The 18,122-nt window shown below is 46.4% G+C and overlaps 1 protein-coding gene across 4 annotated transcripts in view; it reads right to left on the reverse strand.

Annotated features, from left to right (window-relative positions):
* The window catches only part of LOC137631576 (centrosomal protein of 78 kDa-like), a 67,548-nt gene that overhangs the window by 4,012 nt on the left and 45,414 nt on the right, over positions 1-18,122 (reverse strand). For all 4 annotated transcript variants that reach the window (XM_068363400.1, XM_068363399.1, XM_068363401.1 and 1 more), the window contains one exon: positions 16,730-16,918. In XM_068363400.1, coding sequence (XP_068219501.1) covers positions 16,730-16,918 — 189 coding nt within the window. The remainder of the gene's footprint in view (positions 1-16,729; positions 16,919-18,122) is intronic.

The raw sequence follows: 18,122 nt of genomic DNA on the forward strand, positions 1-18,122 counted from the left end.
TTTAAAGATACTTTTGTAACTTTGGAAAAATGCACCTCGAGTAAACAGAGTGAAATATCTTTTCTATAGGAGATATTAACCTTTTTACCCCCAGGCTATTTGGAACTTTCCAACCCTTAACCCCCAGGGGTTATTTTTTTTTTCAAGCACATTTTGCAGTATATTTTTTTTTAAATTGCTCTAACAGCCTTAATTTTCGTCATAGAGAGGTCAGGTTAGTCTTATTCTCTTGGAAAATGCCTGAAGTTTCTCAAAAAATTATCAAAAATATGAAAAAAAAATTGTAAATATGTCATTTTCCTTAGTAAAATAAATTTTTGAATATACTTACCCGATGATCATATAGCTGCATCCCTGCTGCCCGACAGAAAAAAACCTACGGGAGGAATACGCCAGTGATCGCTATACAGGTGGGGGTGTACATCAACAGCGCCATCTGTCAAGTAGGTACTCAAGTACTCGATGTCAACAACGAACCAATTTTCTCCTCTGTCCCACTGGTTCTCTATTGGGGAGGAAGGGTGGTTCCTTTAATTTATGATCATCGGGTAAGTATATTCAAAAATTTATTTTACTAAGGAAAATAACATTTTTCAATATCAAACTTACCCGATGATCATATAGCTGATTCACACCCAGGGGGGTGGGTAGAGACCAGCATAACAAGTTGACATTATGAGCTAAGTATTCCGTATTTCATTCTAGCAGTTATTCAAAATAACAAGCATAAAATAAATAAGTACCTGGTAAGGAAGACGACTTGAACAATTACTCTGCCTTTTTAAGTACGTCTTCCTTACTGAGCCTCGCGATCCTCATAGGATGCTGAGCGACTCCTAGGAGCTGAAGTATGAAGGGTTGCAACCCATACTAAAGGTCCTCATCAAAACCTTTAATCTAGGCGCTTCTCAAGAAATGATTTTGACCACCCGCCAAATCAAGTAGGATGCGAAAGGCTTCTTAGCCTTCCGGACAACCCAAAAATATTTCAAGAGAAAGATTAAAAAGGTTCTGGAATTAGGGAATTGTAGTGGTGGAGCCCCCACCACTACTGCACTCGTTGCTACGAATGGTCCCAGAGTGTAGCAGTTCTCGTAAAGAGACTGGACATTCTTAAGATAAAAGACGCGAACACTGATTTGCTTTTCCAATAGGTTGCGTCGAATATATTTTGCAGAGATCTATTTTGTTTAAAGGCCACGGAAGTTGTGACAGCTCTAACTTCGTGTGTCCTTACCTTCAGCCAAGCTTGGTCTTCCTCATTCAGAAGGGAATGAGCTTCTCGTATTAACAGTCTGATAAAAATAGGATAAAGAATTCTCTGACATAGGCAAAGATGAATTCTTAACTGAACACCATAAAGCTTCAGACGGGCCTCGTAAAGGTTTTAAAATAGAACTTAAGAGCTCTTACAGGACATAATACTCTTTCTAGTTCATTTCCAACCATACGATAAGTTTGGAATATCAAACGATATTGGTCAAGGCCGAGAAGGCAGCTCGTGTTTGGCTAGAAAACCAAGATGTAGAACATGTAGCCGTTTCGGATGAGAATCCGATGTTCTTGCTGAAGGCATGAATCTCACTGACTCTTTTAGCTGTGGTTAAGCATATCAGGAAAAGAGTCTTAAAGGTGAGATCTTTCAGGGAGGCTGATTGAAGTGGTTCAAACCTGTCAACATAAGGAATCTTAGAACCACGTCTAAATTCCAACCAGGTGTAACCAAACGACGCTCCTTCGTGGTCTCAAAAGACTTCAGGAGGTCCTGTAGATCTTTATTGTTGGAAAGATCTAAGCCTCTGTGACGGAAGACTGATGCCAACATGCTTCTGTAACCCTTGATAGTGGGAGCTGAAAGAGATCGCTCTTTCCTCAGATATAAGAGGAAGTCAGCTATTTGAGTTACAGAGGTAATGGTCGAGGATACGGATACTGACTTGCACCAGTTTCGAAAGATTTCCCACTTCGATTGGTAGACTCTAAGGGTGGATGTTCTCCTTGCTCTAGCAATCGCTCTGGTTGCCTCCTTCGAAAAACCTCTAGTTCTCGAGAGTCTTTCGATACTCTGAAGGCAGTGAGACGAAGAGCGTGGAGGCCTTGGAGTACCTTCTTTACGCGTGGCAGAGGTAGCAGGTCCACCCTTAGGGGAAGAGTTCTGGGAACGTCTACTAGCCATCGAAGTACCTCGGTAAGTTATTCTCTCGCGGGCCAGAGGGAAGCAATTAGCGTCCACTTGTCCCTTCGTGAGAGGCGAACTTCTGCAGTACCTTGTTGACAATCTAGAACGGAGGGAATGCATATAGATCTAGATGAGACCAATCTAGTAGAAAGGCATCTAAAAGAACTACTGCTGGGTCCGGGATAGGTGAGCAAAGTATTGAGAGCCTCTTGGACATCGAGGTTGCGAAGAGATCTATGGTTGGCTGGCCCCAGGTGACCCAAAGTCTCTTGCATACATCCTTGTGGAGGGTCCAATATGTTGGAATTATTGTCCCTTCCTACTGAGACAATCTGCTAAGACATTCAAGTTGCCTTGGAAGAAACTTGTTACTAGTGAAAAGTCTAGACCTGTTGAACAGGAGAGGAGGTCACTTGCGAACTCGTACCATGTCAGAGAGTAGGTCCCTCCTTGCTAGGAGATGTACATCAAAGCAGGGAGTTGACCGTGTTCACCTCCACTACTTTGCCTTGAAGGAGAGACCTGAAGCTTTTCCAGGTCAGACGTACTGCCAGAAGCTTCTTGCAGTTGAAATGCATTGTCCTTTGACTCGAGTTCCATAATCCCGAGCATTCCTTACCGCCTAAGGTCGCACCCCAGCCTACGTCCGATGCGTCTGAGAAGAGAACGTGGTTGGGAGTCTGAACAGTCAGGGGAAGACCCTATCAAAGGTTGATAAAGTCCTTTCATCCAGTCAGACCAGACTTATCTTCCGGAAACCGGGATCGAGACCGCTTCTAGCGTCTTGTCCTTTTCCAGTGAAGAGCTAGATGAAACCGAAGAGGACGGAGGTGTAGTCTTCCAAGTGACACCAATTGAACCACGGATGACAGTGTCCTAACCAGACTCATCCACAGCCTGACAGGGCCGTGTTCCTTCTTCAGCATCTTCTGGATGGATAGCAGGGCTGGGGGTTGATCGTCTTGTTCAGCCATGTCCTCATCAGAGGGTTCCTCATCCGAAACTGATGAGGAAACGGCAACGGAGTGGGCAACGTCTGACTCGCTGAATCCGGTCGCACTGGTGGATGCGTGACGGAGCCGGACACAAGATCATGGTACTGCTGCACAGTCTGTGAACTGTCAACCATGGGGAAGCGAGGAAGTACAGCGACAACCCGAAACTGTCTAGACTGTCTGGGTTGTGCAGACAACCCCTTATCGGGTTGCTGAGGTTGCCGCACTGCGTCACAACAAGTCACCTCTGCTGGTTGTTGAACGTCTTCCTAGTGACACGCTGAACGTCCACAACCACCTCCGAGAGTCGCTTAACGTCAACGTGCGACTGGCAACCCACACTGGGTCGCACCGGAGGAGGAACCATCTCAACTGGCGGACGTGAGTAGGATATCTCAGCGTCAACAGGGCGTACAACCAACCGGTAGGAAGGTTGTTGGCAAGAAGGTTCTTCTCCGTAAAAAATCCTCTATCAAGGACTAAGCTTGGACTGCATGCCTTGCAACAAAGCCCAAGGTCTATGGGAGCAGGTGTGGCAACAGACTGGGTTAGCGACTGAAGCGGAACCATTTACCCTCCCTGGAAGCATGTTATGCGTTAATTAAAGTCCATAGGAGGCTAAGCAGCTTAAGGCTCCTCTCCAAATGACAGAGTCCTCAAGGGAATATCAGAAGGAGGGAGAACAGCACTTTCTCATCTACAGGAACCATGTCCGAGAAAAGCTAGGTTATCTCAGTGAGGGTTTCACTGGTGCATAAGCAGCAGACCAGAAGGCAACGTTATGAAACTGCTTGACAGTCTGTGAACTGTCAAAAACTGAACTGTCAACCACAACAGGTGCGTGAGGACATACAGCACTGGTGTATTAGTAGCAGACCAGAAGGCAAAGCAAAATTACCAAAAACCTAAACACACTTCCGTCTAAGGGAAGGGTCGGCCAATTAAAGTGAAAGAGAGTCCATACTCTCTTCGTCACCAACACTTCCGTCTAAGGGAAGGGTCGGCCATTTAAAAGTGAAAGAGAGTCCATACTCTCTTCGTCACCATAATTAAATCTATCCAAAACGAGTTCAAGTTTTGAAATGAAGATAAAACCCCTGCATAGCGAAAGCTCAAAACTGGAATAGTGTACTTCACCAAATCGTTGTGAAAACAAATCCAGTTAGGGACGGCGTATTTAGTAGGTCTTGCCTGTGGCACGACAGAGGGAAAATTGATTCGTTGTTGACATCGAGTACTTGAGTACCTACTTGACAGATGGCGCTGTTGATGTACACCCCCACCTGTATAGCGATCGCTGGCGTATTCCTCCCATAGGTTTTTTTCTGTCGGGCAGCAGGGATGCAGCTATATGATCATCGGGTAAGTTTGATATTGAAAAAGCAGTTTTTTGCAAGGACGTACCAGTACATCCTTGGGGGTAAAGGGATGTGTTTTGTGAAACGTACCAGTACGTCCTTTGGGGGTAAAAGGGTTAATTACAGCTCTTGGGAAATGAAGCAAATGAGCTCTTACAGAACCATCCACTTCATCTAGCCAAGCATATAAAAAACATTAGGCCAGCGCTAGCCCCGCCACCAATAACGGCAACACCGTTAAGGGCAAAGGAGCCTAGAACGGCAGAGACAAATGGCAATGGTTTCTGTAGAAAAAACCATGCCTTAGCTGAAGGCAGTGCCGCCAGTGGAGGCACTTCCGCAAGCAGCGACGCATCGCCCGTACAGGTACAATAGGACAGTGAGCCAAAAGGTGGCGGCAAAGTCGCAGACACTGGCACTGTCGTCAGTCAGATAGCTCACCTCTCAGGGAGAAGCCTACCGATGGCCATGGAAGGTCACAATATAATAAATTCCATGCAATGTCCATCCTGGAAAGACTAGGATAAAAAGAGAGGTGATGACAAGGAGAAACTATACCCATGCAACGAAATAAACGCCACGCCGTCCGATTGAGAAATCTCAAGAGGCTAAGAGATAGCAGCCGTTCATGCAAGTCGGCCCACCGACATGATGACATTACCCTTTGCAAAGGAGAGGTCCAAAAGACTGCGCAGTCCTAGCACGAGAGATCACAAGCGAATGCAGAATGGCTAAGCCTAATAAGTCTATGCCACGGGTAAATCGAGAAATAACAGAGGCTATGAAGGAACGGCAGAACAAGTAAGTCGGAACAAGGAGAAATCACCCTTTGCAAAGGAGAACTCAAAAAAACTGCTCAGTCCAACCATGGGAGATCAAGAACGTATGTAGCATGGCGGCCCAACGGATTTGCTGACGAAGAAAACATTTGCCATCATGGTACAAAAATTGCTGTCAGTAATGGCACACTTAGGTAACAGTATTGCCATCTCCCAAGGCTCTTCCTAAAGCAGAGGCACAAGAACAATTCCCTATACGAGGCTTCATCTGCCGTCAGTAACAGCAGTGTTGGTAAGAATGGCAGCAAAGTCAGACGACAATAGTTCCCACAGAAACATCATGCCGTAAGCAAAGGTTGTGGTAGTACAGGCCACACTGCCTTTAATAGCGACTTATCACTATCGTATGCCCAAGAAAAGGGATGCCGTCGGAAACAACGAAGCCGTAAGTACCGGCAAATTCCGTCAGTCTGACAACTCGCTCTTACATAAAGGGGTATGCTGACGGGTCTATAAGATCAGAACCCCGAAGGGATTAGGCCTCATCACAACAATAGCAAAAACACAGCATTATAAATAAAATTAAGTTTGGTATCAGTAACGGGAAGACTCACCATGGAGAGGTGTAAAGACAAAGTAAAAATTTTACTACTCTAACTAAAATTCTCATAGGCTAGGATACGGTAGCGCACAACTGTCGGCGCACTAACAGGAAAAATTCACCCTTCACAAAGGGGAACACGATAGAACTACCGTAAGCCAACATGAGAACATATGAATGAATGTAGCATAATGGACCAATGAACACGCCGTCGAAGGATAGGCTAGGCCTGGATACGACAAGTCGAAAGAAAAATCCCTGAGGCTAGAAGAGAAGACAGTAAAATGGTCAGTGAACCGACTTAACAAGATAAGTGAGCTCACCCTTCGCAAAGGGGGAAGTCCAAAAAAGTGCGCCTTCCTAGCCATGAGAATTCAGATGCTTGTAGCACGATGGCCAAGAGCCTAAATGGTCAGAGTACCGAGAATCGCCAACAAGTGGGACAAAAATCTCAGAGACTAGTATGACCGAGTAAAAACCTTCCCGAGGGAAGAGACCACTGTCAACGAAACCGGAACTAAAGACCAAAAACGAAAACGGCGAGTCCGTGTCCAACTAACAACTTACCGTCTGTAGGCTAGGATAGCCGAAACCGATACAAACTCAAAACGACATACAGTAAATAATAAAAATGATATGTAAATGCTAACTTAAAATAGAGCCCAAAGCATCGTAATGCTAAAAAAACTACTCGCTAACATGAAGCTTACCAAATAAACAAGTAAACACGAAAAAGAAGCAATCAGGTACGAAACCCGACGCCATGGCTAGCTGGACTCGAAGCGCTCAGGCTTCCTCTCACACAAAAGCTAAAATATAACTCCCCGAAGGGAACCAAAGCAAAAACAGCTAAAACAAAAGGCAAAGAGAGGTAGGTACTCAACTTTGACGGAGAAGAGGAAGCCGACATACGAAGAAAATCTTCGAAAAAAGGTGAAAAGAGCGCACACAAAAGTATCACACGAAGCAAACAAGCTGCGGAGGAGGAATGAAGCGGCAGGGTCATATGGGAGCACTGAAAGGTGATAGGATATGTAACGGCTCCTCACTTATCCTTCCCCTTATAGGATTAGACTGGGAAAGGTCTATTCGGGGTGCAGATACCTATGGTTATCTTAGGATATGTAACGGCTCCTCACTTATCCTTCCCCTTATAGGATTAGACTGGGAAAGGTCTATTCGGGGTGCAGATACCTATGGTTATCTTAGGATATGTCCCTGATTATACAAGATATCTTCGGATAGTCGATCCGGGGGTTAGACCCCGTGATACCTGCGGTAATTCTCTTATATCATCAATCGCAGAAATATTATACAGTAGAAAGTTGCTGGAGGGAACTTCCATCAGGACGGCATGGCTCGAGCCCAAAAAAACATTAGATTCTAAGAGGTAGAATACAGTACTATAGAAAACAACCAAAATTATGAAAATTAGCATAGTATGTGCAAGAACTCTGGAAGCAATAATACAAGTTGTGTAATGGACATCAAACATAAAGAATAGCATAGTCTGCTATCATGGCACTGTGTAATCTGGCTGCAGAGTCACCCACATGGAACTAGAAAGCCTCTTCTTGGGAGTATGTTGATGCATAATAAACGGATTTTGAGCGAAGCGAAAAATCTATTTTTGGGTAAGATGGCCATGTCGTCCTGATGGAAGTTCCTCTAAGGTAGCTTCCTAGGGTATATTACAACTACGGCGATATTCCCAGAGAATTTACCTTAAGGTACCCAGAATTCTAACTCCTGGAGCGAATATCCCTAATAAAAGAATCAGGGATATCGCAAAATATCAGCGGACGTATTCTTGACACGCCACATGGCAATCTGTACCCCGAACAGAGTTAACACTTCGTAGGGGTCAAATGGCAAGAAAACGAAAACGATAAGAAAGGGGGGAGCCGTTCGTAAGGCATCTCTCCTCCCCGTTTCGTAAGCGTGCCCTGCGCCGCTCGCGGCGCCATCTGTATTCCTTGTAGCGATACACGAGGTGCTACAGATACTGTATGTAGGGAGGGGTCCTACAGCCCTTTCCCCCTTTTTTTTAAAGGAAAGGGGCAGGGCGGGTCCATCAGGACGACATGGCCATCTTACCCAAAAATAGATTTTTCGCTTCGCTCAAAATCCGTTTTTTGGGCTCAAGCCATGTCGTCCTGATGGAAGTGTACCACAGCATTACTGTATCTGTGGATTCTCAAAACGTGCCGCACTCCTCAGAAATATTTCCCTAGTCAACTCGACTGAGAGACCTAAGATGTTACCGTTATACATCTTTTCACTAACCATAAACCATGATAGCGCTTCCTGCCCCCTACAGGGAAGAGTCCTACTAGCCTCTGGGAAGGAACGAAGAGTACATATACCTATGTATGAATCACTGGCAAGCCCATATAGTGGTCTCACCCTATATGAAGTAAAGCATAGTCTGTAAGGAACTACAGCGTCAAAAGGAAATACCGACCAACCCCATGGTCGAAACTGAGTTGGACAAAAGGTTTATATCTGTGTAAGAATAAACTTGCTGCCGCTACCGTCCTCTGAGAAGGATGGAGCCCTTTACACTAAGGAAAGTATAAACCAATGCAACAAGGCTTGCATCAAGGAACAGGCTATTATAGATATCCCCGATTAACGTACATAGGCTGAATGCTCAATAACTGATAAGAAATTGACATAGGTGAAGGAGACGCAAGGTTCCCGAGAACAAGTTTATTGACAAACAATAAATAGACATGGTTACCACAATTATATACATATGATAGGTGGATAACCAATAAATTTTCACAAGTACGGTAGTAAACAGATATATGTTTATCTGAAAGAAAACATTAGAGCCACTTTTCACGTACCAAGGTATCAAAGTTAAAAGTCCATGTTACTAGCCACTGACATTAGCGTCAAAAACGCTCGGCACACATGTCTGTACTTATGCTAAATTCACCTTAAAGACGGAACAGTCACTGTGGGCACCAGGTGCCCTCACTCCCAGTTATAGCACCGCATATAACTATACACTCACCCTGGAATTAATAGTCCCAATTAAATCCACTGTTCCTCGCAGAGTTAAACAGCAGGGTTAATGACGCAACCAACTGCTACCACAGACCTCTTTAGCTGCTCCACTTGCTTAGCATAGTGGCGAAAGAACACCCTGGAAGACTTCCAGCCAGTATATGAACGAAGGTGTTCAAAATCCATGAAGGTAAAGAAGTTTAAGGATGAAGCAACTTTCCTCGGATCATGACCTGCGGGTGAACTGTCGGGATCCGCTCTGCGAATAAAGTATGTAATTTTCGCCCTGAGTTGTTTCAAAGATAAATTCGAGCCCGATGTTTCTCCTCTGAACAGTTGACCCCCTTGGAAGTCTGAAGTTCTACGAAGATAGACCTTTAGGCATTCTACAGGACATAGAGATGCATCTTCTTTCAGAGGGCAGATTCTCCAGGGACCCCACCTGTTGGTGGGCAACTCGTTCTTAGCGAGAAACGTAGGGTCCGGAAACAGGTTCAGTTCTCCCCCATCCAGGAACTGAACGCGGCCCTCATCTCTCGAGAGGGCTACAATCTCACTAACTCTGGCCCCAGACGCGAGTGCAAAAAGGAAGATAACCTTTTGAGTCAAATCCTTCAGTGCACACTCCTCATTATTCAGTAATGAGGCGAAATGAAGGACTTTATCTAAAGACCATGAAATAGGCTTTGGAGGAGCTGAAGGTCTAAGTCTGGCGCAGGCCTTCGGGATCTTGTTAAAGATTTCGTTAGCGAGGTCTAACTGGAAGGCGTACAGAATGGGCCTTGTCAAAGCAGACTTACACGTAGAAATCGTGTTAGCTGCCAGCCCCTGTCCGTGGAGGTGGATGAAGAAGGACAGGCAGAAATCCGTCGAGATCTCAGGCGGATTCTTCTCTTTGACAAAGGCCACCCATTTTTTCCAAGCAGACTCGTACTGCCTTCTAGTAGACCTACACTTATATTCCTCCAGGAAGTCAATGCTGTCTTTCGAGATCCCGAACCGCTTCTTCACCGCTAGGGAGAGAAAATCATGAGCTGCAGGGTCCGGGTTTTCTGTAATGAAGCGTAGACAGTCGACTTCTGGACTCGCTGGGACAGAACTGGGTCCGGGACAGGCAGAAACTTCAGTCGTAGTTCCAGAGCCAGAGGGAACCACACGCTGTTCGGCCACTTGTGGGCCACTATCGCTGCTACTCCCTTGAAGGACCTCAGCTTGTTGAGGACCCTCAACAGAAGGTTGTGAGGGGGGAACAGGTAGATCCTGGACCATCTGTTCCAATCGAGGGACATCGCGTCCACTGCTTCCGCCAAGGGGTCCTCGTACGGGGACACATATCGCGGCAACTTCTTGTTGTCCTTCGTCGCGAAGAGGTCTATCTGCAGTTCTGGGACTTGACTCGAGATGAAGGAGAATGATCCTGCGTCTAGGGACCATTCCGACTCTACCGGTGTAACCCTGGATAGAGCGTCCGCTGTCACATTGCGGACTCCTTGAAGGTGAACTGCCGACAGGTGCCACTTCTTCTTCTCCGCCAGTCGGAATATGGCCAACATCACCTGGTTGAGAGGTGGGGATCTCGATCCCCGCCGATTCAGACATTTCACAACTACCTCGCTGTCCAGTACCAACCTTATGTGGATCGAGTGACGCGGGGAAACTTTCCTCAGGGTAAGAAGTACTGCCATAGCTTCTAGAAAGTTTATGTGAAAGGTCCCGAATAGCTTGGACCAGGTCCCTTGGACCTTCTTTCGATGAGAGTGACCTCCCCACCCTTCCTTTGAAGCGTCTGTGTGAATCGTCACTGACGGGGGAGGTGGCTGAAGAGGTACCGACCTCTTTAGACGACTGGCCTGAGACCACGGTCTGAGAAGAGAACGTAGCCGAAGCGGAACCGGTCTCCTCAAGTCCCTTCGCGCGTTTGATGCAAAGCTTCTCCAAACTCCGGCTGCATCCTTTAGCTGTGCTCTTAGCACCGGGTCTGTTACCGACGCAAACTGAAGAGAGCCCAGAACCCTCTCTTGTTCGCGTCTTGATATCCTCTCGGAATCTAGAAGTCTCTTGACAGACCCCGCTATCTCCTTCCTTTTCGACAACGGGATGGAGAATCAGTGTGACACTAGGTCCCAGTGAATTCCCAACCACTGGAACCTCTGAGATGGAGAAAGACGAGACTTCTTTCTGTTGATCTTGAACTCTAGATACTCTAGGAATTGAATCACCTGTAGGGAAGCCTGCAAGCATTCCGCCCTGGATGCTGCCCACACCAGCCAATCGTCCAGGTAGGCTACCACCTGGATCCCTTTTAGGCGTAACTGTTTGAGCGCTGCACTCGCAAGCTTCGTGAAGATCCTTGGGGCTATGTTTAGCCCGAAAGGCATCGCTCTGAAGGCATAAAGTCTTCGTTGTAGCTTGAATCCTAGGTAGGGGGAGAGACGGCGACTGATTGGAACGTGCCAATAGACGTCTGACAAGTCGATGGAGACGGTAAATGCCCTCTTGGGCAGTAAGGCCCTTATGTGTTGCAACGTTAACATCTTGAACTTGTGGTTCACTATGAACTTGTTGAGTGGCGACAAGTCCAGAATGACTCTGAGTTTCCCCGAGTCTTTCTTGGGAAACACAAAACAGCCTCCCTTGGAACTTGATGGACTTTACCCTCCGGATCACCTTTTTCTCCAACAGTTCTTGAATGTACTCCTCCAAAACGGGGGTGGAGTGTTGGAAAAATCGAGGGCACGGGGGCGGAGTGCTGTACCAGCTCCAACCCAGTCCATTTTTGAGCAGGCTGTGGGCCCAGGGATCGAAGGTCCAACGATCCCGAAAGTACTGTAGTCTCCCTCCTACCGGCAACACTTCACTTTGACTGCCCTGCAGTCTTGCCTCCTTGGCCGCGACCACCTCTGAATCCCCTTCCCCTTGAGGGGCGTCTAGACGAGCCTCTGGCTGCTCCTCTGGGCTTTGCTCGAAAGGTGGTAGACTGCCCTTCGAACACTGGGTTGAATGCCGGGGATGGCGAGGACACGGCCTGGGGCACCCATTGGAAGGTGGTCGGGGCCTGGGCTACCATCTGGGGCACCGGAGGCAAAGCCGATTGTTGCTGCTGCTGACGTTGCGGTCTGAAAGGCTTGGCTGGGCGGGGAGAAAACCTAGATTTCTTCGTCTTCCCCTTCGGTTGGGGACCCTCATCGGGGGAAGACTTCCTCTTGAGGGACAGGCCCCACTTAAGGAGAAGATTCCTATTCTTGGTGGCTGCCTTGTCCACCACCTCCTTAACTACATCACTGGGGAAGAGATCTTTGCCCCAGATGTTGGATGAGATCAATTTCTTCGGTTCGTGCCTCACTGTGGCCGAGGCGAACACAAACTCCCTGCATGCCCTCCTCGCCTTGACAAAGCTATAGAGGTCCTTTGTCACCGTGGCCAGATGGATCTTGGCCACCACCATGAACATTTCATGGACCTTGGGGTCGCTTGCCATTGTCTCCATGGTTGTCTGGAGAGACATCGAGGCTGCCAGACGCTCCTTTGTCTCGAGCTCCCTTCGCAGAAGGAATTCAGACAGATTAGGGAGGTTTTCGCCGAACTGTCGACCTGCGATATCGGCGTCCAACTTCCCAACCGAAAAGGTAAGATGGACGTCCTTCCAGTCCTTGTTGTCCATCGGCAAGGCTAAAGACAAAGGCTTGCATTCCTCCAAGGAGGGGCATGGTTTGCCAGCCTCGACTGCCTTCAGAACGGCCGCGAACCCTTTCTGCAGAAAGGGGAAGGCCCTAACCGGAGAGGATACGAAGGAAGGGTGCTTCTTACTCAAAGCAGCAACTTTCGAGTTCGAGAAGCCCCTCTCCTTCATTGCAGACGCCAGCGAAGCTTGAGCCTTGGCGTGATCCAAGACGATCACCTCCTTCGGCTCCGTCTCCTCCTTCGAGGCCGGTTCCTTCTTCAGACGGACGTAACAGTCCGGATAGGCCCCTTTGCTGGGCCAGAATTCCACCTCCTCAAGGGTAACTGAACCCAGCTTCTCCGACATGACGATCTTCCCGACCGTCATCGGCATGTGCTCGGCATACCTCCACGGGTTGGCATCCGAGCACACAGGAAGGTCTTTCACGTTGAGCTTTTTCGGAGGCCCACGTGATGCTGCAATCCTCTGCATCTGTAGCTCCATTGCAGCTGCCTTCTGATTGTTCTCCTTCTGCATTTGCTGTATCATGCCAACAATAGAAGAGAGAGCTTGTCCCAGCTCTGGTGGAAGAGCGGACGAAGTAGAGGGGATAGGTTCAGGGGCCTGAACCGGAGCGTCCGATGGCACGGCATCCTCTTCCTCCACGACGTTCGGATCTTGATCCTCGTCCTCGCCCCCTGCGAGGAGGTCCTCTTCCGCCCGTTCGGACACGTCCGACATCTTGTCGTCCAGCTGAATGTCTTGCATGGCCTCCGCGACTTCAGCATCCACGGGGATCTGGACGAGAGGGATCTCCGGCCGAGGCTGGGGGACGACAGCGTCAGCAGAAGCCTTGGGAAAGAGGTACGCCCTCATCTTCTCACTTGGAAGATAAGGTCCAGAGGTGTTCTTTTGGAAACCCCTTACCCAAACACGAAGCTTCTCCCTCGCTGCATCCCTTGACTCCGCCAACCTAGGGGATTCAAAGGCCTCAGCTAGCAGGTTAGTACATACTGAACATACCTGAGGGTCCCAGTAACGGAGATCATCCTTGGAGGCTGCGCAAGCCGCGTGCCTCCTACACAAATCATGCCCGCAGAAGTTCTTACTGCGGACGTTGCAGAAGACGCTACCGCACTTCGGATGCTCCTCCTGTAAAAGAAGAAAATTTCCATGAATATCAGGTGAATTTCAATTCACATGTATATACAAGCATGTACAAAGTTTAAAGGAAAGACACACACTTGTGTTTCCCACACAGTCACTTGCAGTAGCCTTCCAGCAATTAAAATCAAATGGTTAGTCTCTGCTAGAATAACCAAAGTAAATGTTTCCCAAGGGAAATAAGTGTAGCTCACACCTAAGGTGAGACTTTAACATACTGGCTAAAGACAGAAAGAACTCTCTTTCCATCCCTGTAAGGCAACACCAAGTGACTGCACAAAGTAACACAAGCACGCTAGAAAATACAGTGTTGTAACCTACTATATCATAGCCTCTCCCCACAGTATATGCTATACAGGGGAGTACTGATATAGTATATGGGGTGGCGTGCCGGCCGGCACCCCCCACAGGTAGGTCTCAAGTATACGACTTAAGAACTCTAATGTGGCAGAACTCTAGTTCCGATGTCTGTGCCGGCCGGCAGTGACTGCCGGCCTGCAGCTACACTAGGTGGCGCCCGGCTGTCGGCCACCACTCCCAATGGCCAGCAGACAGGGCGAGGTAAAGGCCGGCCGGCAGAGGTAAACAACCCATGCCGGCCGGCAGCCACGCTAGGTAGCGCCCGGCTGCCGGCCGCCACTCATAGCGGCCGGCAGACGAGCGAGGAGACCGGCCGGCAAAGGCATGTAGCCATCGCCGACCGGCAGCAAGAGAACTAGAGAACACCAACTGCCCGACTGCCGGCCACTAGGCCGGCAGTCGGCAGAGTACAACACACAAGAAGAAAACAGAATGGGTGCCGGGCTAAGAGGCTATACTACCTCAACGCCCAACACCCGAAAGAGTGCTGAAAGGAAGGGGAGAATCTAATTCAGGCTTCCTAACCACTGCTCACTGGATCTACAGACAGGAGTGGATGAGGGACCAAGGGAGGACCGGGCAGCACTCAAGGTAACAGGTCCTCTGCCGGCCGGCAGGGAACCAAGTCAGCTCCCCATCCTAACCTATGCTAGGTACGGATGTAGGAAGGCAGACACTAATGACATTACGGAAAGGACAGAAGGGAAGGGACAAGAGGGTCCTGTCCAACCTTGCACTGGTTAAAGATCACCCACGGCCAAGAAAGCCCATCTCAGCCTAGGGGGGAATCCGGGGAGGGAGGCCGGCAATACTTGCTGCCTCCCTATAACCAATGCAAGGAAGGTATTGCTATTCCAGGGGAAGGGACACACCCCACACCCGGAACAGCAACAAGGACAAGTCTGAAGGGTCACCGAACGAAGGGATCATAGCTACAGAAACTTTCAAGAGTGACCGAAGGAGGCTAAACCTCCTATGTCTGTGTCAGACAGCGAGGGAGACTCTACCCCAAGCCAGACCAACACAGACTCAGACTTAAAACACTGCTCTACTGCCCCTCTCTGAACCAGACAAGCTGGAACAGGAAGGTACAGTACCACCCCAATATAGTTATATCGAAAATTAATTCAAATAAACCACTAGGGTTAAGCCCAAGGCTTAAGCAGAGGGAAAGGGTTTGCGCGCCTTCCCCGAAGAGAAGGGAGCAAACGGGGGGAACAAGAAAACATATCAATAGCCTAAGACAACCTAGCCTAGGCACTGGGAGAATCGATTACCTAAATCACCGAAACTCACTCATATACCATCTTGGAAAAAACTCAGCATAAGCTTATATGTATAACGTTGCCTAACGCTTCAATCAAATTTAAATAATCACACTTGGAAGACTAAATATCATGCAGAAAGTACAAGGGCCAAACGACTAGGCTACAAGGTCTAGCGTAGGCCAGCCTAGGCAAATCCTTCGCCAAGGCGCTATACTACAGCATCATAAAAGTATTCCTAAATAAGCTAAGCAGATAAATTTATTAAAGCGAAAAGGGGGCTGGGAACGTCGCTCTGGCTAACCAAATAAATCCTATCTAGCGAGCGACAGCGTCCAGGACGCCTCCAGCAGGCAACAGCTCCTGTATCAAAGATAACTCTTTTAATTACTTTAATTTTTACCAAGAGCCTACATTTATACATAAAAGAAATGGTACTCAACTTATCGGAAGCAGAAGAAGTTGGAGAAAGCATATTAGCTTGAGTAAATCCAAGATATTTGGTAGAAACACAGGGAAAACACCGAGTTGTATAGCTACGCAAAAAGGAATACAGATGGCGCCGCGAGCGGCGCAGGGCACGCTTACGAAACGGGGAGGAGAGATGCCTTACGAACGGCTCCCCCCTTTCTTATCGTTTTCGTTTTCTTGCCATTTGACCCCTACGAAGTGTTAACTCTGTTCGGGGTACAGATTGCCATGTGGCGTGTCAAGAATACGTCCGCTGATATTTTGCGATATCCCTGATTCTTTTATTAGGGATATTCGCTCCAGGAGTTAGAATTCTGGGTACCTTAAGGTAAATTCTCTGGGAATATCACCGTAGTTGTAATATACCCTCAGGACGACATGGCTTGAGCCCAAAAAGGCTATTGGAAAGTAATGGGTTTGTCATGACACAAACTCCCTATTGATAAATCATCTTCAATTACTTGTATTAATACATCAGATATTAAAATCTTCAGAACAATGATAACTATATCTTTTACAAGAACAAACATAATTAAAAAAAAAAATATTCTTTGCTGTAACTTCTAAATGTAAGAGTTTTCTTAATTCAAGATGTGAAAATTCTATTTATTTGAATTTTGTCTCTTGATTAACATCTACCAGTTTTAAATATATAACTTTAGATTTTCTGAAAAGGATTTAAGAATACTTTAATGGCAACTTTGGTTAGGAGAATCTTGTAGGAAAATAATTCAAATATTTATCAAAATAAATTTCTTATCAACTCAACTATGGCAACCTGGTTACTTATGAAATTGAATAAAAAAGGATTATACTTTTGTTACTAAAAATGTAGCAACTTAAAAAAGTTGAAAACCAATGTATGTGAAAATGTAACTTGCCCAGCAGACTTCAGATTAGACAGAAAAGTTTGGAATCTTTGGAAGCACGTCTCGATGTGATTCACCGTCTGGTCATCTAACATGTGGCATTTATTGATCTTTACTTGGAGTTTTGACAGCTTATGTTCTACCCGTTTCCTTGCTTCCTTTTCTTTATGATACAAATGTCTGTAGTGACGAAGAAGTTTCCTGGAGAAAAAATTTAAAAGTTAATTTAAATTGAAGAAATACTCCTTATAACATGCAGTCTACATGCTTTGGAACCAGAAAAGAAAATATTTATGAGGGTAATGTCAAACTAACCCATGGACAGCAATAAATGAAAGGCATTAAAACCATGCAAAAGTACATGGCATCAAGAATAACATTACTTCAGAAGTAAAATTATTTGGTATAATTTTTTTTATTTTATAATTATCTTCCCTACAAACTTATTATATAAGCAAAGTAATGTACGTTAAATGAAGGGAGCATATTCTAATAAAAATTTCCTGCTAAAGAGAAAGTTAATCTACTAAGCCAAAGAGGAATTTAATATCTCGCCCAAAACAATATTTTTACTTAATCTCTTAAGTGGAAGTGATATCGCCAACTCACTGAAAGTTATAAGCAATAAATTGTCATACCATACAATAGTTTAATTAGATGACTCCCCAAAGGGGATACCTTTTAAGAGTAAGCCCCTGTTTTTCTTGTTCTTTACCTAATTTATCTTATCAGTCACTCTGCTGATTACATATTGCAGTGCAAGATTCTTTTGCATCATAAAACTTCTAATGGTGGTATAAACAAGGGAACAACCAGCAGCTAAAACAAAAAGACCAAACACGGTTAAGAATAAAAAGTGTCGCTACCTAGAAATCCCAAACAGACAAATATAATACTCAACTTGGAAGCAGGGATCTCTAAAACGTCTGACATCTTCCAAAAAACACGAAGCACATGAGCAAAACAAAACACGTCTGACCAACGCAAGTGCTGAGGAGGAATGAAGATGGGGGGTGGGGAGATGTAGGGGTAGAGAGTGGGTATGTTGAAGGAGAGGTCTAATTGGTGAGGGATCTATGGTCGTGGTTCAATCACGCCCCAGTTTTCTATACCAACATTCAAAGAGTGAGCGAGCTAGGTTTATTCCTGGCATTCCATGTATCTCTTTTTCTCTGGTATATTTAGTAATAACTATGCCTTAGAAATGGTGCTAGAGGAGCATTTCACTGGGCGACACAGGTTCCTCGCCCAGAAATAGATTTTTCCTTCGTCAAAATCCCTTTTCTGATACCATATTTCTACATGGACTTAATATTGCAGTCTCTATGAATTCTTTATTAAGATTTACTAGCTAAATACCATCTCGCTCCTTATGCTGACTTCTCACACAAATCTTCAAAACATG

This window comes from Palaemon carinicauda, chromosome 40 (genome assembly GCF_036898095.1).
Source record: "Palaemon carinicauda isolate YSFRI2023 chromosome 40, ASM3689809v2, whole genome shotgun sequence".
Taxonomy (NCBI): Eukaryota; Metazoa; Arthropoda; class Malacostraca; order Decapoda; family Palaemonidae; genus Palaemon; species Palaemon carinicauda.